This window comes from Macaca thibetana, chromosome 7, assembly GCF_024542745.1.
Source record: "Macaca thibetana thibetana isolate TM-01 chromosome 7, ASM2454274v1, whole genome shotgun sequence".
Taxonomy (NCBI): domain Eukaryota; kingdom Metazoa; phylum Chordata; class Mammalia; order Primates; family Cercopithecidae; genus Macaca; species Macaca thibetana.
The window spans coordinates 90,605,297-90,628,174 of NC_065584.1; the positions used below are offsets into that span (position 1 = coordinate 90,605,297).

General features: G+C 49.5%; 2 protein-coding genes across 3 annotated transcripts in view; both read right to left on the minus strand.

The window, feature by feature from the left end:
• LOC126959465 (ubiquitin-conjugating enzyme E2 Q2-like) overlaps positions 1 to 22,878 on the minus strand; it is a 102,995-nt gene that overhangs the window by 47,076 nt on the left and 33,041 nt on the right. The gene's annotated exons all lie outside the window — the stretch shown is intronic.
• On the minus strand, positions 10,900 to 22,013 carry LOC126959462 (golgin subfamily A member 8C-like). Of its 2 annotated transcripts, XM_050798594.1 has the most exons (16): positions 21,872 to 22,013; positions 20,064 to 20,183; positions 18,841 to 18,921; positions 17,946 to 17,984; positions 17,636 to 17,683; positions 17,463 to 17,547; positions 17,255 to 17,367; positions 16,128 to 16,214; positions 15,914 to 16,021; positions 15,631 to 15,718; positions 14,970 to 15,226; positions 14,511 to 14,702; positions 14,323 to 14,428; positions 14,147 to 14,260; positions 13,896 to 14,069; positions 10,900 to 13,810 (listed from the first exon to the last, which is right to left on the minus strand). In XM_050798594.1, exons 1-16 carry the CDS (start codon positions 21,917 to 21,919, stop codon positions 13,626 to 13,628), a joined length of 1,845 nt encoding a protein of 614 aa, XP_050654551.1. In that variant the 5' UTR covers positions 21,920 to 22,013; the 3' UTR covers positions 10,900 to 13,625. The 2 variants fall into 2 exon arrangements, 1 of the variants encoding a protein (XP_050654551.1); XR_007727539.1 differs by having other exon boundaries at positions 10,900 to 14,069; positions 14,147 to 14,244; positions 14,327 to 14,428.

Sequence of the window (22,878 nt, forward strand, 5' to 3'; positions counted from 1 at the left end):
CTGGATGTCCGCTCACTGCAACCTCTGCCTTCCTGGTTCAAACGATTCTCCTGCCTCTGCCTCCCAAGTAGCTGGGATAAAGTCACCTGCCACCACGCCCGGCTAATTTTTTATATATTTTAGTAGAGACGGGGTTTCACCATGTTGGCCAGGCTGGTCAACTCCTGACCTCAGGTGATTCGCCCGCCTCGGCCTCCCAACCTGCAGGGATTACGGTGAGCCACTGCGCCCGGCCGAAACACCGAAAAGCTTAAAAGCCTTTCCCCTTCCCCGCCTGGGCTCAAAAAACGCCGGAGCCGCTCTGCACCGCCCTGTCGCGGTCCCCGGAGCAGGCCGGCTGACTCGGGCGACCCTGGCTCCCGAGAGGGCTCCGGCCACCACGGGCTCCCACCTCTGGGCGCGGGGACAGGGGCCGAGACGGGCCAGCAGCCCCCAAGCCTGCCCCGCGCCTGGAGCCGGAGAGACGCGCCCTCCGCCTCTTCCCACCCAAGCCTCCCTCAGTCCCGGGGGCGGGCCGGGTTAGTCGCGGGAGAAAGGGGCGGGGAACCGGGGTCTCTCCCGGGCAGGCACCCCTTTGTTCCGGGACTCCAGGCGCCCCCTCTCCGCCCTCACCCTGCCCCGCGAGGCCTCGGCGCCTCACCGTCATGTTGCAGTGGAGCGTGAGCCGGCGGCTGCGGGCTCCTGGTTCTTGTGGAAGACAGATGCCAGCAACTTCAGTTTGGCCTTGAGCCGGGACACTGACATCTTCCACTCATCTCAGGCGGGAGGGGCGCGGAACCGGAGACTGTCCTGAGCCGCTGTCATGGCCGCGACCACCCCGCGGGGCCGCCCTGCAGAGCTCTCCCAGCTTCCCCGCTCGCCGCCGCCTCCACCCTCCTGGGAGCGCCGCTGGAAAATGGCAAGAGGCACCGAGGAGGCCTTGGCAGGAGCTGTGTGGAGGCCTGTGGAGCTGCTCCCATTGTAACCGACTCCACCGACGGGAGGCGCGGCTCCTGTCAAGCCACAGTTTAAAAGGGCAACAGCACCACCGCCCCGCTACCGCCTGGGAAAGGGCTGCCCGCATCCCTGTCCCAGTCCCGGTCGCCCCTCGCCGCTCAACCCGGCGTGCCCCGCGCGCAGCCGTTTTGGCGGGTGCACGAGTCCAGAGCGTGCCCGCGCCTCCGGCTTCGCCTTCCTCCCTTGACCCAGCACCTTTCTGCCCAACCCATCTGGTCCCTTCCTCACACTGGCTGACTGGAGGCTCAGGGCGGCACAACCACCAACTCTGTATGTGTGTGTGTGTGTGTGTGTGTGTGTGTGTGTGTGTGTGTGTTTGCGTGTGTCTTTCTGTCCGTCTCCCAAAGGAACAGAGCACTGCTTAGTTGAGGCTGATTATTAGCTCGTGGACTGTTAGCAAAATACAGTCACAAGAAGGCTGTGTGCTGATTTGTCTTTTGCGGTGACATCATGTTGCTCATGTTTTATGTTTTTCAGAGTTCATTAGTTTCTATTTGTTCTCAGTTAATATCTAGTTCAAGAGATTGTGTAAGTAGAATACCCCCAAACTGAAAGTCACCTACGTAAAATATAGGAAAAATATGTCACCCATTTAAACTATAGTTGAAAATGTGTACACGTTAGTTTTGTGTAGCCAACACTGGATAATGGGTAAGGGCACAGGATCCCGGGGCTAGACTGCCTGGGTTCAAGTTCCAACTTAGCCACTTGCTGACTGTGAAATACTTGACAGTTTTAGCCTCAGTTTCTTTGTATTTTTTTTAACTTAATCCCAAATGTGATAGTAAGTCTCAGTTTCTTGATCTGAAAAACAGAAATTATTCAATGAGAGTCTATGTGAAAACTTTAAAGTTTTTAAAGCCACTGCCTGACTCAGGAAAGTCCTCAGCTTTCGCTGTTAAAGTTTTAAAAGCCACTTTAAAGTTTTTAAAGCCACTGCCTGGCCCAGGAAAGTCCTCAGCTTTAGCTGTTATTAGCTATGATTATTATTGTGTTGGCTACACGTGCATTAACGAGGCAGGAAAATGCTCAAGGATAACAACCAAGAATCCAAATTATCTCATCAGACCAAGAGGGAGGCATATGTATGCACGCTTATGTTTCAGCTCAGAGCCCTTTGTCTAGAAGGCTCTTGAACTCAGAGGCCCAGGCACTATCAACTTTGCAGTGGAGCCATCACTTTTGTTGATCAATGAAATTGACATAGTGCTTTTTTTTTTTTTTTTTTTGCACCAATCATGTGCCTCAAGCTAACTGTGTCAAGAGGAGCATGCTTCAGATGGCTGGAGTGAACAATTCAACTTGTGGAGGAATGAGAAATGTTACTGTTGAGACAAGAAACAAAAAACCCCAGGGTAAGGTAGGAATCACTGAAAGTCAGGCAAAGGAACCGGCATCCAGTAATGAGTTAGGCTTTGCCGGCTTCTGGCCCTACAGATGGCTCTTTGGAGAGGGAGAAAATTAAACCAGGCCTGAGGGCACAGATCCTAAGGGAATGCTGGCAGCTCTAGGCTGTCTATGGAAGAGAAGCAGAGGGTGGCACCTAGTGAAAGAGGGGGCTGGGGGACATAGCTTGAGCCTGTGTTTACAGATGGAGTCTCCTGATTCCTGCAACTGGGGAAGGAGATCGTGCCTGGATCAGGGGACCTCAAATCAGAACTCTTCCCACCCACACCCCTTCTTTTTCAGGGCATCTTTCATTGCAAACAACAGATAAACTAGTTGGAAAGCTCAGCAGATTCTCACGGTGGTGCTTAGCAGGCCAGGCCTAGCTGCCCTTTAACCTGTGACTGAGGATGATGCCACTGGCCTGTAAGCACACATTGGAAAATCTTTACATCCAGGGACACTCCATGCCACACAGAGACAGCTGTGCATGGTTCTTTAGGTTTGAGGTGCTGTCCTGGCCGTTGCCTTATAAATATGTCGGATTAAAATGGGTTGCCCTGGAGCTTATCTAACCTTTATCCTCCTCCACTCCCCGCCCCAAAATGAAGGAGCTGCTAGTTTTGTTTGCTTTATGGAAGATGGATCTGTCATTGTTCTTAGAACCTTTGGAGAAAGATTTCTTGGGAGGAAGCTATCCTGAACCCCCAGAGATTTTCTCATTTACTGGTGCACCAGCTTTAGAGTCTTAAGTCTTCATCCTGGCTCAGCCACCCTCCAGCTGTGTGACCTTTGAGAAGTTGCTTGTCTACACTGAGTCTCGTTGTCACCTATGAGTGGAGGCTGCTACATTGCTACTGTTTGGAGCACCTACCCACAGGCACTCTTACAGCGTGATGGTGAAGATAAAATGCAATAATAAGGCTGAAGGGGGAGGATCGCTTGAAGCCAGGAGTTCAAGACTAGCCTGGGCAACAAAGCCAGACCTCATTTCTGTGAAAATGTTTTTTAAAAAATTAGCTGGACTTGGTGGCTTATGCCTGTAGTCCAGCTACTCGAGAGGCTGAGGTGAGACCACTTGAGGCCAGGAGTTTGAAGCTGCAGTGAGCCGTGATTGCGCCACTGCACTCCAGCCCAGGCAACAGAGGGAGACCCTATCTCAAATAAATGAATAAGTACATAAATAAAATAATAAAATAATGCATGCAATTACTACACTAGTACGTGATCAGGCACATGATAAATGCTCAATAAATGGTAGCCCCAATAAACTTTGTAATGTTTTGGGAGAGGGTGTTCTTTGGACTCAGCCCAGTGACAGAAGCATTGGAAAAGACTGATGTGTATGATGGCTGTTTCCTACAAGTACAGGCCTGTACCCCCAGGGACCCGAGGCATTGGCTCCATGGGGCACCTTGTTCTATTTACACTTGTTTTGGGCAGCACCGATTGCCCTAGGGCTAAGCAGGACTGCCACCACTGACTCGATGGCCAAGAGTATCCCCCTCCCCAAGCTAGCCATGGGAAAGCCACTTGCATCATAAGACTACAGGAAATCAAAGGGAATAAAAAGCACGATTTAGTCAGCTACTCTCCAGCTGATGGGCATAGATTTTTGCTATTTTGAACAGAGTTGTTAGGAACATTCCTTGTCCACATCCCCTGTTTTATATAGACATGAATTTCTCTTGGATGTAGAGTAGAATTGCTGGGCTGGGAGGAGTGTGAATATTCAACCTTATGAGATGGAGTCAAACTGTTTTCCAAGGTGGTCATACCAGTGTATACTCCCTGCAGCAGTTCTTAAGAGATCTCGGGATCTCTATCTTCTGGTAAGGTCACAAGCAGTCAAAAAGAATAAATCCCAGCTATAAACAACAATAAGAATCTCAGCAATATACTATTAAGTGAAAAAAATAAATTCTAGAAGGATGCATACAGCATACTTTATATAACTTGGAAAAGAAAATGTATATGCAGGCCGGGCATGGTGGCTCATGCCTGTAATCCTGACACTTTGGGAGGCCAAGGCAGGAGGATTGCTTGAGGCCAGGAGTTCAAGACCAGACTGGACAACATAGCAAAACCCTGTCTCACCAAACACTAGAAAAATTAGCCAGGTGTGGTGGTGCACACTTGTACTCCCAGTTACCCATGAGGCTGAGGTGGGAGGATCTCTTAAGTTTAGGTGTTCAAGGTTACAGTGAACCATGATTGCACCACTGCACTCCAGCCTGGGCAAGAGAATGAGACCCTGTCTCTAAAGAAAAGGTAAATAAGTAAATAAGTAAAATTTAACAACAAACTGTGGGCCGGGTCCGGTGTCTCATGCCTGTAATTCCAGCACTTAGGGGAACTGAGTTGGGCAGCTCACGAGGTCAGGAGTTCAAGACCAGCCTGATCAACATGGTGAAATGACGTCTCTACTAAAAATACAAAAATTAGCCAGGCATGGTAGTGCACGCCTGTAATCCCAGCTACTCGGGAGGCTGAGGTAGGAGAATTGCTTAAATCTGGGAGGCAGAGTTTGCAGTGAGCTGAGATTGCACCACTGCCCGCCAACCTGGGTGACAGAGCAAGGCTCTGTCTCAAAAACTAAACTATACTAAAATTTTTTAAAAATTTTTTAAAGTTGGGTTTTTGACAAGATAACATTGACAAACAACAGGAAACATGACAACTGATACTGCAAAAACTCAGGCCGGGTGAAGTGGCTCAAGCCTGTAATCCCAGCACTTTGGGAAGCTGAGGTGGGTGGATCACGAGGTCAGGAGATCGAGACCATCCTGGCTAACATGGTGAAACCCTGTCTCTACTAAAAATAACAAAAATTACTCTGGTATGGTGTCAGACACCTGTAGTCCCAGCTACTCAGGAGACTGAGGCAGGAGAATGGCGTGAACCCGGGAGGCAGAGCTTGCAGTGAGCTGAGATTGCACCACTGCACTCCAGCCTGAGTGACAGAGCAAAACTCTATCTCAAAAAAAAAAAAAAGTAAAAAAAAACAACAACAAAAAACCAAACCCTCAAAGGATCACTAGTGGCTATTATTAGCAAATATATGCAAAGAAATAGGAAAACCTACTAAAAATGGATAAAGTTCCAGACACATCTAGACTACCAAGATTAAATCATGATGAAATCCAAAACCTGAACAGACCAATAACAAATAATGGGATTGAAGCGGTAATAAAAAGTTTCCCAGCAAAGAAAAGCCTGGGACCTGATGATTCACTGCTGAATTCTAGCAAATATTTAAAGAAGAACTAATACCAACCTTAACCAAACAATTCCAAAACTAGAGAAGGAGGGAATACTTTCAAACTCTTTCTACAAGGCTAGTATCGCCCTGATACCAAAACCAAAGATACATCCAAAAAAGAAAACTACAGGCCAATATCAGTGATGAATATTGACGCAAAAATCCTCAACAAAATATTAGCTAACTGAATTCCACAAGCATTAAAGTTGGGGTGCAGTGTCCCAGGTTCACTCAACCCTTCCCGTTTTCCTCTCTGTGTGTGTCTACTTTGCTGTGTTCCCTGGGGGCAGCGGCGGTGGCAATGTTGGTGCGTGGGCCTCCCAGGACAAGGGGAAAGTAAGTGTGCCCTTTTCTTGCCTCCTGCCGGGCATCTGCAGCCTGGCACAACTTTGTCCAGGTCTCCAAGCCGAGGACCTGGAGATGTTCTTTTCCAATTTCTGGATTGGTAGCTTGAGGCAAATTCTGGGCACTAGAGTCAGAACTAAGAAGAGACTGAATCAGGGGAATCTGGGGTCCTGAGAGGCAGAGACCTGAAACCGTCTAGAGCCGTGTGGGGAGTTGGGTGCGTGTTCAGGCCAGTTGCTTCTCTCTGTGCCTCAGTGTTCCAGGTACCCTTAGAGGGGCTGAGATCCTAGGGATTCCTGGACCCTGGCTGCATGGCCTGGCCACCCTGATGCCCTTGTGTTCTCCACAACAGGGCAGCAAAGCCGAGGAGAATGGCTCCAACAGCTTCATGCACTCCATGGACTCACAGCTAGAGCGGCAAATGGAAACCACCCAGAACCTGCAGGACTCACACATGGCCATTGTCAACAACACCATGTGGGACCTCATGGTTGGTGTCACGCCCAAGACCATCATGCATGTCATGATCAACAACGTGCATGCACCGCCTCATGGGGGCAGGAGGCTCCTGTGGCACTGGGGGTGCAGATAGCCATGCTGGCCTGGGGGAGATGCTAACCAGCCCTATGGGACCAGGTCCAGGGCAGAGCTGTGTCATGGAAATATAACATGGGACTGAGGACAGTGACCCATGCCTGTAATCCCAGCACTTTGGGCGGCCAAGGCGGGAGGATAGGTTGAGCCCAGGAGTTCAAGACCAGCCTGGGCAACATAGTGAGACCTGGTCTCTACACAAAAATTTTAAAAATAGCTGGGCTTGGTGGTGGCATGTGCCTATAGTCCTAGCTACTCTACAGGCTGACATTGGAGGATCACTTTGAGCCTGAGGTTGAGGCTGCAGTGAGCGGTGATCTCGCCCACTGTACTCCAGCCTTGTGACCGAGTGAGATCCTATCTCCAAAAAAAAATTTATTTTAAAAACTGAGTAGACAGGTGTGCTGGTGGCATGATAGGTCCTGGGTCCCCTCCCAGACCTGTGACCTTGGACAGGTGACTTTTCCTCTGGACCTCAGTGTCCCTATCTGAGTGAGAAAAGGGCAGTGGGGAGGCAGATCTTTGAGTCTAAGTGGTGTAGAAGCCGCGTCTGAAAAGCCATACTCAGGGCTCCAAGTCCAGCACACAGTCCCACCAGGGCCCGGCAGGAGGCCAGCGCAGCACAGGCATCAGGTCCCAACCTCCTTCCCTCTTTGCCCACTCTCAGACCAAGGAGTTCATCTTCTCGGAGCTGCTGTCCAACCTGGCATCCTGAAATTGAACCTGCAGGACAACCAGGTGTCCTGTCCCTGTACTCACGTGGGGACCAGAACATGCTGATGGAGGAGTCAGCAGAGCAGGCACAGCGGTGCGCCGAGATGCTGCGCATGCACCACGTGTTGAAGGAGGCACTCAGCATCATCGGCAACATCAACATGGCCACCATCAGCACGCCCACGGGGTCTGTGGACAACTCCTGGCTGTAGGTACCGAGAGTCCTTGCTGGATGCAGGTACCAGGGCTGGCCCCCAAGGCCCCAAAGTCCCCCAGCCCCCATGGCTGAGCCTGGGGCTCTTGGAGCAGGCTCTGTGCCCAAGCTGACAGACATGGGTGCTCTCTGGAACTATCAGAGAGCTCATGGTTTATGGTGTAAGGGCTTAGAGCTTGGAGGGGGTTGTGTGTGGGGCTGCACTCTGAGGTGGCCAGAGGCCTAGGAATGTCATCCTGGGCCCACCATACCTGTTGTGCAGTCTGAGTCATGCTGCCAGGGCAGAGTATCCAGCTCCCAGTCTGGGAGTGCTGAGAGCCAAATCCACTGCAGAGGAGGGGTGAGTCAGGGTCATACCTCCTCTATCTGTCGGCAATTCAGTGGTGATCTAGGATAAAACCTCGGGAGTCCCATACACACGGTCAACCCACAACACACCTCACAGGCCAGGTAGGGACACACAGCCCCCTTCTCTCCCTCCCAGGTACCATCATAGCTGCCAGCGTGTGACGGAAGGCAGGATCCCTGGCCACTGCTCAAGCACCATCGCCGGTCAGCAGGCTCACGCACCTTGGCCTGTTGCTTCTAGAGGTCGCCTCTGCTATTCAACCAAGGGGACCACAGTGCCTGGTGTCCCGGCTGAGCTCTGCCCGGCAAGCCCGCCCACCTTCCCTGCCATGGACTCTCCCTCTTCTGCTTTTCCCAGCAGGAAGGGCCCTGCCTCACTTACGCGACCTGCAACCCCCAACAAGCTGAGGCTTCCCTCTTAGACTTATAAGTCTATAGCCAGTGGAATCCAGCTGCCTGCCCTCCCTGTTTCCCCCAGGGTCCCTTCAGAGGATCCTGGGCATTCTGACCACCCAGAGGGTTCTCCAGTGATCACTCCAGCCATCCATCCCTTTTAGCTTCATCATCCTGGTTCAAGCAGTGTTCCTTCTCTATCAGGCCTGGTGGCTGTTGCGTTGGGCTCCCCAAGGTGAGAGGTGGCCCCAGACCGGTGGGTTAGAAGACAGGGTGACTAGAGAAGAGGGAAGCCCGAGGAGGCTGAGCACTGGTCTGACCGGTGCATGCATTACCTGGGTGCCGTGGAAGAGGCCGCGTGCGTGGGGTGGGGAGGGCTGCCACAGCCCCCAGGCGCTACCTGTGAAGCTCCGGCTCCTCCCTCCATCTTCCTCCCCTTTCCCTTCCAGCCCCTCTTTTCCAGGAACCTTGACACGCCCACACCTGTGCCCTCCCCTGCCCGGCCCTCCCACAGCTGCTGTGGCACACCTGTGCTCTGCACTTGCCTCATCAACTCTCTGCTAACTTTTCTCTCTCCTGTTTTCTCTCTGCTTTCTATCCAACTGCCAGCCGATCGGGTCCGGCAAGTCCATCCCATCCTGAGAGCCCCAGGCCCTCCTTTGACCTCTAAACAGATCCCTCCTCTTCTTGGAGACCTCCCTTTCCAAGCCTGCCTGGGCAGCTGTTCTGTGATTTGACAGTGGCTCCCCCAGCCCCAAAGCCTGTCCCCTTCATCTGTGACTTGGTCTGTTGTAGTGGTGAGCTGACACCTCCAGGTGTGACTGTTGCTGAAAACTTGTGCCCCCCTCTGTGGTACACCCCTGCCCTGGTCTATAAATATCTATAAATACACCTACACACACACACACACACACACTCCTACACGTGGCTGGCCGCCTTGCCTCTAGCACTGGGAATCAGTCACCGTGCTGTCCTTTTGGAGTCTTGTGTGCCAATAAGAGAAAGCTGTTCCCTGACATTGCCCCTCCAAAGTGCAGCACCTCCAGTGAGCCTCCCTGTCCTGCCCGGCCTACGGACAGCCAGCCCCTGCCATCTCTCCCGCCCCCCACCAAGCATGGGAGTGCTGTGCAGGCAGCTGTGTGGCCTGACAGTCTCTACCAGTCCTGCTGTCCCGCAAACCCATTTCTGGATGGCGGGGAAATGTGTCCTCTGCTGGCTGTGTTCTCTGTGGAGCTCAGGGGAGGGGAAAGGCCAAGCTATTTCTAGGGTGCTATTGGGAGCAGTGAAAAGGCCATACCCTTTCCAAGGGGCACTTTTCCTGGAAAGCCCCTGGAGCTTCCCTGGCTCTTATCCTGTGAAGCTGGCTTTGGCCACCAGGGGGCAGGGCCATGAACTCAGCCTGGAGGGAGCCTGCCGGGTAGCTGGCACTCAGGAGGGACAGAAAGAACAGGCCACCAGGTGCAGACAGGAGAGGGAGGCAAGGGGACAGAATGGAAGACGCCTGGGGTGGGTGGAAGTCAGTGCCCTTAGGTGCTGGTACCTGTCTTCCCGGCCACCGCTAGATCAGGCTTCTGAGTCTGTTGGCTGTCAGGGCCGGACTGCGCCCCCTAGGCGCCATGGCAGTCCCCGTGGAATCCCCTAGGTGCCACCAGGCAGCATACAGGTAACAAGCCTGGAAGGTCCCCAACAGCCTCGCTGGACATGCTGAAGACACTCTGGGACTCCTCGTTTGGTGGCACAAACTCTAGGACCCAGTGAGGGAAACGGGAGCACACCAGGCTGAGGAGTATGGTTAAATCTGTTTATTCCAAAATAAAAAGCAAAATAAACAGGAGTCGCATCACCAGGGAGCCATTACCCCATCCACGCCTCCTTCCTCTGTCCTATGCTAGCAATAAATAAGTTTCCCAGCCACAAATAATTATTAGAACCTCCTCCCCACATGCCAGCTCCAACCACAGCTAGGTACGATACAGGGGCGGCCCTACCCTCTGGAATATACAAAACGTTACACAGAAAAAATATGTACACTGGGGAAGGGGGCCACCCCAGCAGCCCATGTCTTCGCCTGGTCCACAGTTAGCCCCACTGTCCTGCCTCAGTTACCTCTCTGAATAAGAAGGTGGGAGCCCCCCTGAGGGAAAAGTTGCTATGCTGAGAGTAAGGAGGCCATCAGAGTTATGCTTAAAAATTTTTAATTTTTAAGGTCTTGTCTTGCTACCCTAATTGTAAAGGGGTGACTGGGAAGGGGTGGTAGGGTCATGGTGGCGGTGCAGACTCCAGCCCCACTTCTCCAGGCTTTGCTGACACAGAACTGCTTTTAATTTTTATTTTTATCCTATGACTTGTTTTTTAAATCCCGTAACTTCTTTTTCATAACATTTGGTAACTTTGCATAAAACTTCTTTCTACATTTTTGCAACAATTTTTCACTTTTTTATCCCATAACTTTTTCACTCCATAACTTTTTAAATCCCATAACTTTGTAAACTTGTGTTCTTTTAATAAACAATTGCAAAGTTATATTATAATTTTGTAAAAACGAAACAGATTATCTCATGCCAAGCATGCCCGGCATTTGCACAGTATCAATACCTTTAATACTATAGTTTTCAAGACTCGCAAAATAAAATTTTAAGGCAAAAGCAGCACTTTGCAACAATTTAATCATTTATTACATTAGAGTAGCATCACACCAGCAGTCAACAATGTCACTTTAGGGAAAAGTCTTTCAGTATTTCCATTATAAATTCTGTTTACAAGAATTCATAAATTGGTAAAATTCATTCTAAGAAAACTTGGCAAATAAAGCTTTGGGCTGGAATTGGCATTTCTTTCTCTACTTTTCCTTCCCACCGTTTCATTCTTTTAAACTACAGTGTTCATATTTTAAAATGTTTTAACTTATTTCAGAACATTAAGATAGCAGTTACATTTTTTAATACTTATATTATTTTAAAATGACTCTTTAAGATAAAGTTTTAGAGAAACTATATTATGGATAGGGCTGATTTACATTTTCAAATTTTCTAAAAAACAGCTTAGAAAAGTTCTAGAGCTGAGTTTTTTCCATTTCTGGAAAACCTATCAGGTTTAATCAAATACTTTCAAATTTATTCAGTTGAACTCACATTTTAAAATTCTATGTTTCTGATGAACTCTAACCTTCCAATGTTGCCTTCTAAACAAATTGAAAGCTGCCTTACACTGAATGAGGAAGAGCACAAATACTTGGCTGAATGAGGTATCGCAAAAGACTGCATGCACTTTGAAGACTTATGTTATTGTCATACCATTTCCATTCTTTTTAGCTTTTTCTTAAATATATGACAAATACCTACACAAAGAGTGGAATTTCAGTCCATTTTAAACCCACGGGCTAGCAATTGTACCACTGTTAATTAGTCGCATTATTTGGTCTAACATTTTTTCTTTATCATTCTGAAACTGGGCTTATCTAATACATTGCTACATTCATACAATTTGGAAGAGTCAGTTGAAGTCACAAGGACCCGATATTTGCACTCTTTCAGTGAATGCAGGGAAATCTGTTATTCCATCGGTAAAATCGTATTGTTGCTCTCCTGTTACTGTCATATTTATAAAAGTATCATGAGGATGCCAAATGCTAAAAATGGAGATCTCGTAACCAGGAAATCCCCACTCCAGGGAGCACACGTACATAGCTCCGTACATCCTAATAAGGTGACATGTTTTGGAACACAAACATTAGAACTTCATGAAGTTTTAACGGTTGCTTCTTTCCCAAGCATCACCAAGTTATGACTTAGGCAATGTGTGACTGAAATTCATTCATTCATCATGCATAGGCACAATCACATAAATATTGTACAAAATATGTCCCTAACTGAAACTGAGAGGTACAAAAAAATTTTCACCCTTAGTAAAGGAGTTTGTGAGGAAATACAACTCTGTGATTGTACAGACACGTTTCCTGATAATACACTGACATTCACAAACAGTAGATTGCACTGCAGTTTGTAAACATTTTAAGTTCTCCTTGATTTTTAAAGATAGTATAATACTGTCTACTAAAACTCCTTTCTGTTTCAACTAAGTACTCTCACATATATTAGTTTATGATAATGCTTGTTATTATTTTTGAAAGTGTTTTCCATTCAAGGAAAAGAAGTAAATTCCTATGTCAGAGTAACCAAGGTGGTTGAAGAATAGGTATTAGCTAGAGAGGTCTAGATGGTAAAATCAATCTTCAAGCCTCAAAGAAGCTCCATGAACAGAGAGGAATGCCAGGTGTCACACTGCTTCCGTTCACTCTCAATCATTCTTGACTAGAGCCTGTATGCCTGTTCCATGGATATTTAAACTCTTAAGGGATTCCTTATGATCTTTACTAAATATATTAAGAAGAATGCTAGCCAGCACCCTTTTGTGTATTGGGACATGTAGTCATGTGATTAAAACAGGTAACACGAACTCTGATTTTCAAATGTATTACAGATACAAATGTTCTAAGCAAGAAAGGTTTTCCACATCCACAGTCAATGATGGGAGCCTTTCATTCCTCAGAAATAATCCCTTTTTAGGTCATCGAGAAAGAGCACAACTGCTGCAGCTCGTGATGCAACATCTTCATGAGCCCAGAGCACACACAAATCCTGAGGGAACTACCATAGTACAGCGCTCATTCTTGGCACCGGAACAAATGAAACACACTCTATCCCGCACACACCTGCCAGAGCAGGCCACTTTCCTCTTCTGTGAGATTTAAAAATCCCCCAAAATGTTGTTACTCCCATCACCAATACACAGAAAATGGGGGAAAGGCTATTTCCAGTTCTCGGACTTTAAACAACTCTAAATGTCAGTACTCACAGTGGCATATTACAAAGTAATAAATAGTGCACACTTGAGGGCAAACCGCATATTGAGCTAATGAAGAGCTCACTGTGATTAAGATTAGATCAAACACAATAGCAGAATATAAGCAAATTTTATCGGAATTCTGTAATAAACATACATGCTGCAATAACATTGAAAAAGCATGGCAGCCTATTCCAAACCAGCGAGAGCAGTTTTGTGCAAACAGTGGGTCTTTGGGTGTTTGAACTCCCACCATGTAAGGGCAAACTCGATATGCATGCTAATGACCTACAGTTATGAAATTAAAAACGAAAAATGCTAAAGGATGCCAGAGTGAACCTCAGTGAAGGCCACAGAGACCCACTCTCTTTTAACTTTTTACAAATAAACTTAAAGTATAAATTAGAAACACAAATAAACATGAATAGCTCTAATATTCGAATGAAGTAAATGAATTGTGTAGGAGATTAACCCTATAACTTTGTTTCTTTTTAAAAAATTTCTTGACCAGCTCTTTGATGATGGTGATATTTATCTCCTTCTTCTCCGCAGCCAAGCCCAGCAAAAGAATGGCACAGAGCGGTTGCTGCCCAAGCCTGGGTGCTCCTGGTGGTCCTGCATGATGGGCTGTGCAGTAGGGTTGTCCTGGGGAGACCCCTTCCTGGCCTCTCCTTGCGCAGGCTGGGCGCTGTCGGTGAGGCTCACCTCATAAAGATCTTTGGAGAGAGGGAGGCGGGGATCTGTGCACAGTGCAAAACCCCCTGCTCCTGCCTGCCCGCCCTGCATGAGGGCTCTACTCACCACCATGCTGGTCAGCAGCCCCAAGCTCCTGGGGGGGTGGGGCTTCTGGACCGGGCTCATTAGCAGGGTTCTGGGCAGCGGCCAGGAATTTGCTGTGCCCTTTGTTGCGGTGAGCACAAGATGCAGCAGCATCCCCTGCAGCTCCTGCAGCTCCTGCAGCTCCAGCAGCTCCACCTGGAGGGAGGGGTGCTCAGGTGTCACGCCACCCCCACCCCCGACCCCTACCCCTGCAGGGATGTTGCACACCCTACTTTTATCTCGTCGTCTTGGGCCAGCCTGATGATGTCCTCCTCCCAGTGCCGCCTCTTTGGCACTGCCCTCTGGCTCCGTTATAAGGTGATTAATTTTCCTGCGCGAGGACAGGGCTCAGACGCTGGGGCCCCTCTGACGGCCCTGCAGCTCCCCCTTCCTTGCCCTGGCCTCCCACTCACTGATGGGCATCTCTCCCTCCAGTACTGGACGAATCGCAGTTCTAGTTTCTCCACACGCTCCCTCAGGTCCGCCTTCTCCTCCAGGAGATCCATAAGGCCGCTCTGGAATCAAAATAATGGGGTCACCTCTCAGCAGCGACCTGCCTATCCCTGCCCTTCTTGGCCTATTCCAGGACTCACCCACCTCCAGCTTCTCCATGACTTCCTGCAGGGCCCAGGGGGTCTCCTCACTCACAGACTCGCCCCCAGTCCCTGGGGCTGGGACCGCTGCCTCTGGCTCCTTCTGGGTCGAGGTTACTGTCTCCACCTCACGCAGCTTCTCCTGCAGCTCTTCGACTTGCTGCTCCAAGTGCAGTGCGCTCTTGTTCTCGTTGTTCTGGATAGAGAGAAGCAATCAGTAGTCACCCACTGCAGTTGGAGACCCTAGAACTTGGTGTCTGCCTCCCATGGCACCGGGAAGAGTGGAGGCAGGTGAGAAAAATCATCTCCTCTCTCCCACAGCCACCAGAGCAGGGCTCTGGCTCACAGGTGCCTTTAGAAGTAACATTTCACATGAGGGCTACACTGCCCCGTTTTACAGGTGGGGAAACAAAGGCCTGGAGGGCTAGGGAGGAGGGCAGGCTCCCCAGGTGGGGCAACACACCAGCTCCTCAACGCCGCTCTGTGGCTCGGCCAGCTGCTGAATTCTCTCCTCCTGCTTTCGAAGCCTCTCTTGCTGCTCCTGAAGCCTCTCCTCCTGCCTCTGAAGCCTCTCCTTTTGTGCCTGGTCCAGGAGACTTAAGTGCTGATGGTTTTCCACCTGGGCCTGGAGCTCTGCTGACACTCTCTCTAGTTCCTTCCTCAAGTGCTGCAGCTCCACCTCAGAGGGCACTGCTGGGGGCTCCAGGTGCAGAGGTTCAGCTGAGAAAGGAAGCAGGCAATAAGGGCCTCTAGATTCTCAAAAACCAAAACCAAAAACAAAACAAAAAACAACAACAAAAAAACACCCTCCTCTTGGTGCACAGCTCCTCTCAGGCTCCCCAAACTTGGCCTCACTGCTAATGATTCCTTGCACCCGCATGGTAGCCAATCTTCCAAACCACTTTCAGATGGAGAGCACTGTAGGTGGCTGACAACGGGCCCTCTTTGCTGATGGGGACACTGAGGCTCATGGAGATAACAAGACTTGCTGTCTCCCGGCACAGACCTCTTTCCCTCTGCCTCAAAGCCCTTCCATCCACCCACCTCCCTGGGGCATTCTAACCCACCCGCACAGCCCCCTCTCATGCCAGGCCTGCTCCCAGGTCATGCCAGTCCCATCTTACACCTCTGGTTTTTGAGTTGGGACAAGCTCCTCTCCAGCTCCTCCACCCGATGCATATCATGCTGCTTCTCCTTCTTCAAGGTGCAAACCTGCCCAAAGCACAGCGGGAAATGGCCCTGGAGAGAGGGGCTGGTGGCTGGACAGGCTACCATCTCCCTCTCTGCCCCCACCTCCACAAAGCCCAGACCCATGACCACCTCTGGCTGTACTATTCCCATGTTACGGATGCCCAGAAAGATCCAGTGACCTATCTAAGATGGGCAGGCTGAAGGGTCAGATCTCACCTCCTGTGACATTTTCCTCATCTTCTCCTGCCACTGGGCCCTCTCTCCTTTTATATGTTCAGCATATTCATCTCTCTCTAGCTGGACTTGTTTAAGTGACTCCTTCATCTGCAAGAATGGGCACAGAAGTTAGGAAGGGCTGTCACTGGTCCCCACCTGCTCCTGGCCACCTGGGGTCATCTTCCTTCCATATCCTCCCTCTGCAAAACCTCACCTGTGTCACGTGTGCTTTCAGCAGTGCCCGCTCCTGTAAGGACTGCTCTAACTGTGTCTTGAGAAGTGTTTTACTGCGGTTCAAGGACTGGATGGTGAAGAGTGAGAAGTGTCTATCAGGGGAACCTGGGCCATTCCATACAGTGCCCCTTAAACAGGCTAGGGCTAGGCTCAATATACAACTCGGTCAGTACAGATCAAGGCATTTACAAGCCCATGGTCTGGTTTTTAAAAGAACTCAGTAAAGTTGGAAGGGACAGGGAAAGAGATTGAATTTACAGGTGGCTAACGGAGGCCCAGAGAGATCAGTTAATATTGCTATTGTTATTACTGTTATTACTAGCAATGTTTGAACCTTTATGGAGTGCTTCACCAGGTACCATGCTAGCAATCCCATTTAATCCTCACAACCACCATACGAGACAGTTACTATGATTCCCTCTATTGTGTAGATGAAAACACATGGAGTACTTGAGGTTAAGTTCTTGCCTAAGATCACTTAGGCAGAGCTGGGATTTGAACAGCCAGATCCACCCGATTCTCTGAAGCCCATTTTTCTTGCTGGGGGTCACAGATAGGAAAGGGATAATGAATCTTTTGTTCACTGTTTGAAAGGATGATACATTCGCATAGTCCAAAACTCAGAAGGTACAGAAGGGAAGTATCTCCCAGCCACCCTCGTGCTCTCTCCTGAGTTTTTTGTGAACCCTTGTAGACTTATTTTATGTATATTTTCATAGTATGTACACACACACACACAGACACACACACACACACGTTTCCTCTCTACAGAAATGGTAACATACTAAAGATACTCTTCTGTACCTTCACAGTTCAAGTACCCAATACCCCACCTAGGACTTGGCCAAGATCCCAGCCAGGTAAGGGCAGGGCAGGCACTTGGCCTCCAAACTCTGCATCCAGTGCTCGCTCCCCACCGCACCCCCCAACTCACCCACAGCAGCTGACTCAGCCCCAGGCTGCTCTAACAACCAGACACAAAAGCAGCAAGAAATGGCCATGATGCCTTCTGGGCAGGACACTCCATCCTGCAGAAGGGACCTTTAGGATCACTCCTCCATCTGCGAAGCTGGGCTCCCAGGGGATGAGGCAGGTGGTCAGACTCACCCTGTCCACCTTCTTCTTCTTCTGTGTGGCGGCAACAGCAGACAGAGCCCGCTCTAACTCTCCCGTACGCTGCAATGAATGTTGCAGGCGGGGAGCCAGATCCTTTGACTCTTCTGTAATGAAAGAGTTGAAATGGGGCCCAAAGGACTCCCCCTAAAGACCTATCGAAGTGCCAGGTTGAAGGATGACAGGGTGCCCAGATTCCCACCTTCAAAGTACATGAGAGAGCGTTTCGTATGATACAGGTCTGTAGTTAGTTTCCTTTTCTGTATATTCAATCTCTGGATTTGAGCCTTCGGGAGAAAAGCCAAGCAAGTGCTGAAAGAGAAGGAAAGAAACATTCTCGGGAGGACAGGAGAAAACTTCACACCCTCCACTCACCTCTAGCTCCCTTTCGGCTTTCTGTTTCTCATTGTTTGCCTTCTTTTCCTATAGGAAGAGGAAGACAGAGCTCTTACCAGGGGGAGGCAGAGATGGCACAGCAAGAGACAGGCCCCCAGAATGCCACCAATGCCCCAGGACAGACCCACCCATGGGATTAGGTTATCAGGGACCCTGTGGGGATGGGGTGGAATCTGAAGGGTGAGCCTTCTTCCCCAGGCTGGGAGTGGGCAAGACAAGACTGGGGCCTTCTACATCTGAGTGTCCCCCAAACCCAGCCGTCATGGCATGAGCAAAGAAATCGTGTTACTTCTTCCAGCTGATGTTCCACTTGTTTCTTCTGTTGTTTCTGTTGGGAGAGTCAAATTAAGGTGATGGAGGGTGGCCCCCTCAACTCTATTCCCCAGGCCAGGAAGCGGTAGGCAGGGCCAGGAATGGATTTTAAAGGCAAAGTTCTCAGACCCAATGGGAACACAAACTGGTAAACTCTCCTCAAGCTCCCAAGGACAGAGGATTTGGGTCTTTGTCTTTGTTGCTTTTTGCCCACAGCCACAGAACTCAGTGTGAATCTGGAATCTCTTGAGAGGACAGGAACATAAACCTCTAGAGATGGAGTTTGAGAAAGGCCCCCCTTCTGCCCGCTTGTGATTTAGAAAAGTGCGTTCATTCAATAAACATTTACTGAGCACGTATGGGTCAGGTACGGTTCTTCACAGTATATATAGGATGGAAAAGGACAGATAGGAGCCCTTGGCCCTGAAGTTTCCGTTCTAGGGAGCCTTTACATCTCAGACTCTCAGAGCTAACAGACACCTTTGATACTCACTACCTCTTCTGGAAACACAAGCCCAAAAAGGAGAGGCGGCTTGTCCAGAATCAAAGAGCAAATTAGGGACTGAGTCACAGCAGAAATACGGGGCCCCTGACAACCAGTCAGGCTAGCACTTCCCCAAGGGGCAAAAACCCCAGGGCGTGTGTAGCAAGGACTCGAGCAGGGGTGTGTGGAGAGGAGACAGTCGGCAAAGAGGGCAGCAAAAGAAGAGCCATGCTGCATGCTCTGGGGTCCCTCCAGGTGAGGTCTGGGTGCCTCAGCTCCCTATTTGCCCTTTGCACCAGGGCCCCCAGCCCCTTTCTTCAGAGCCCCAAGAGGAAACTGGAGCCCAGGATTGGCAGCGTGGAATCAGGGGACCCCACTGGACTCTTACCAAAGATTTGATGGTGTTATTCAGTCGATTGATTTTGACGGACCTTGAGTCAAGGACTACTGCTTGTTCTTGGCACAGGCTCTGAGGTGCATGCAGAGAGGAGGAGGTGGAGGAGGAGTTGGGGGAGAGGTAGAGAGAACAATCATTAGGGCTGGGGTGTGTGTGGGCTGTCTCAGCTAGCAGAGGGGCACCGAGTCCCTGCTGCGGGAGGAGGTTGGAGGGCTGGCCTGCGTGGTCACTGCACCTCCACCCAGAGCCTCCTACCTCCAGATCCTTCAGGGAAGCAGATGATGTAGGGCCCACCCCGTGGATACCTGTTGCTGACTACAAGAGAGTGCACACGGAGATATTCTGTTCCCCTCAGTGTCTAAGCCCTCTGACTTCCTTTCATTCACATCAACTGGCAACATTTTCTTTTCTGTCTCTCTTGGACCCTTTGTCCCATAACTCCTTTGTGCCAACTTCTCTCATGGTTATTTCCCCACCATTCCACCCTGGGGTCTGAAATCAGTGACTCCTGATGGCAAGTGGCTGTTCTCATTGTCCTGGCTTCCCCTTGAGACTGGGGATGAGGAAAATCAAAGAGCAATGACCATATCCTGGGTGCGCTGAGTGTTTACAGCAGGCCATGTACTAGGGATTAACATAAAAACAACAATAACAAATCTCATTTAAACCTCACAAATGGAAGGCAAACAATAGAACCTCTATTATACAGATGTGAAAAGAGAGGCCCGAAAAGCTCAAGCAGCTTGCCCTAAATCATATCCCTAGCAGATGGAGTGGCAGGATTCAAACCCAGAATTCATTGTTTTTTTTTTTTCCTTTTTATGAGATGGAATCTTGCTCTGTCTCCCAGGCTGGAGCACAGTGGCGAGATCTTGGCTCACTGCAAGCTCCGCCTCCTAGGTTCATGCCATTCTCCTGCCTCAGCCTCCCGAGCAGCTGGGAATACAGGCACCCACCACCATGCTGGCTAATTTTTTTGTATTTTTCAGTGAAGACGGGGTTTCACCATGTTAGGCAGGATGGTGTCAATTTTCTGACCTTGTGATCTGCCCAGGGTGGTCTCCCAAAGTGCTGGGATTACAAGTGTGAGCCACTGTGCCCGGCTAAACCCAGAATTCTTAATCAGTACCCAACAGTCCATCCACAATCTTAACAATTACCCTCTACTGCCCCTTCGGCCCCCTGTCCCCAGGAGCCTGGCCACCAACACTCACATCCCCAGGTGAGTGGCAACCATCAGAAGTGGATGTCTCTGGGTTACTGCCATTCGTTTTCCTGTAACTCTTTGCTTCTCCTGGAACAGCAGGGCTGTTTCTCTGCCAATATTCTTTTAACTGTGGGAAAGAAGAGCAGTAATCGTCATGAGAACTATCGGCCCCTACAGCCACATCCTCCCTTACAGTTTTTACAAAATACTCTTATACACCATCTGATTTAACGACACCAACCACTGTATAATAAGTGTTGTCACAATCTTTTAGGGACTGAGAGGAATTGATATCATAGCTAGAAAAAGAGAAAAAAGAAAAAGGCGATACTGGAACTTTGAAACTCAGTCTTCTGACTCCAAGCTCTGGGGTTTTGCCAAGAATCAGCAGCTGCCAGGGACCAAAACCAGAGGCAGAGGTAGAAAAGTAAACATTAAGTAGGCAGGAACTGTATGCCCTGTGGTTTAGAGTCATACAGCCTCACACGTCTGTTAGTGTGAAGAAGTGCACCAGTACCTCTCAAACTTCTATATCAATGTGTCCTCATGGCAGAAGGAAGCCTTTCTGTTAAATCCAGGAATTAACAGAAAGAGGACTACCCAAGCCTCATTTCAGAGAGAAGTCTGGTATTCTCTTAGAAACCTATGTGACTGTCATCCCTAAGTATATTCATGTTTTTTCTCTTGATCTCAAGAGAATCCAGGGAAACTGATGCTTCAGAAAGATGTCTCACATTTATCCTGTGGCACTCAAAGTTCCCCAGGTCAAGATAATACGAGGAAGGGTCAAACTGTCAAGTTCAGTTTCCCAAGATCTATTCCACAGAAGATGAGCAAATCTCACTTCAGAGATGACTGACTGAAGGGCAGTCTGGTCCCAGAACCATAGAGAATTAGAATATGAGGTGGAGAGCTCAGAAAAAAATGTTAAAATCTCTGGAAAGCAGAAGCCTGGGAGAAAACCAAACTAAACCCATTCTCCCCTTGCCACATGGAGGTACGGTCAACGTTTTGTGCTTGCGGGGAAGTGTAGGCTTTCCCCCCCATCAATGTCGATGTTAAGGGAGTGAGGCAGCCTGAAACCTCTTGCTCCTAGGTCCCACAGTCTCCATTCCCCTTCCAGCTGGAAATTTGCACTGTGACCACAGGAACCAGAAATGGGGTGAGAACACTTAGGGGACTGGGTCATAAGAATAAATGCCAGTCTTGCAGTAAGGACAGTTCCTAGGAAGACTGTGACATCACTACATTCCACTCCTCCTGATTGGGGGGAGGGACCACATCAGTGCAATGTCCGAGTTACCACTCCACGATGGGGGAGGGAAACACAGGGTTGGGACCCAGGTCCTTGGAGATGCCAGTGCAAAGAGCCCAGGGAGGTTGACCTTGAGGCAGCAGGAGGGGAGGGCAGAGTCTGCAGCAGGAAGCCTTAGGAGTCACCAGCCCAAAGTCACCCGGGGATGACTGGCGAGGGTGGGGTCTGTGGCTGGGGGACCCAGGTCCTTGGAGACACGAGCCCAAAGAGCCCAGGGAGGTCGAGCTTGGGTCGGCAGGAGGTGAGGGCCTAGTAATGGAGAGGGGAACCCCAGGAGTCACCCACCCAGAGTCACCCTGGAGTGATTGGTGAGGGCAGGGACTGGGCTGATGCTGAAGGGGCAGGGCTGACTGAGAAGACTTTTGTGTGGGGAGCCCAGAGACACCTGCATTGGAGGGCCCTGTCTAGTGTGCCTCAGCAGTGATATGGGCTCTGGCGGTGGTCTTGTCATCGGAGGGGATCTGTAGCTGGGTTGGGGCCATGACCTGGTGTGTTTTTACCTTTTTCTTGGCTGCGGCTAATCTGTTCTGTGGAGTTTCTTCTGCCATTGCGGGGTGGGAAAGGGAGGTGGGGTTGGGGCCACAACAGCAAATTCCCAGCGAGCACTGATCAAGACCTCCAGTCACCTACCAGGCAGCTGTGTGACTGAGCCACAGGAGTGGTAACCAGGGCCCCAGTAGAATGTAGAATAGGGGCGTGGCCTTAATGCTCCAAGCCTATTGGTCAAGGAGAAAGATGAAAGGGAAAGGGGCGTGGCCAGGCAGCATTGTGTCCAGAGGGACCTGTGGCTCATAAGGAAAGCTACTCATACAACTGCTGTTCACATCCACTCTGAAAGAGGGGATGGGCTGCCCACTCTGGGAGAGGGAAGGGGCCAGCTTTTGCTTTAAAAGCTTTAAAACTTTAAAAAATATATGTGTGCATACTTTATATATAGATGTGTGTCTGTGTGTGTGTATCTATGTGTTCCTCTAGAGCTGTCTTCATTACCTAGCTTCTATGCAAGGTCTATGATTTTGGCCTATATTTTTATCTTCAAATACAGTACAAAAATTACCAGTATTACCTGAACTGAGATACAGATCTTATAAAAATGGAAAATCCATAACATGCTTGATGATTAATGAAGCAGACTATATTATTCAACTATTTTATAATTCAATAAAATAAAATAATCGCAATGATTTCTCTTTTTTGGAAAAACGTTTCTCTTACTCTCCTACGTTATTGTTAAGATTTTTTTTCTCAAACAAGAAGCATGTTTAATATCTGGAAAAACACAAAGGTTTTGGGCCAGGTGTAGAGGCTCAAGCCTGTAATCCCAGCACCTTAGGAACCTGAGACAGGTGGATCATCTGAGGTCAGGAGTTCGAGACCAGCCTGGCCAACATGGTGAAACCCCATCTCTACTAAAAATACAAAAACTAGCCAGGTGTTGTGGTGGGTGCCGGTAATTCCACCTATTTGGGAGGCTGAGGCAGGAGAATCACTTGGACCCAAGAGATGG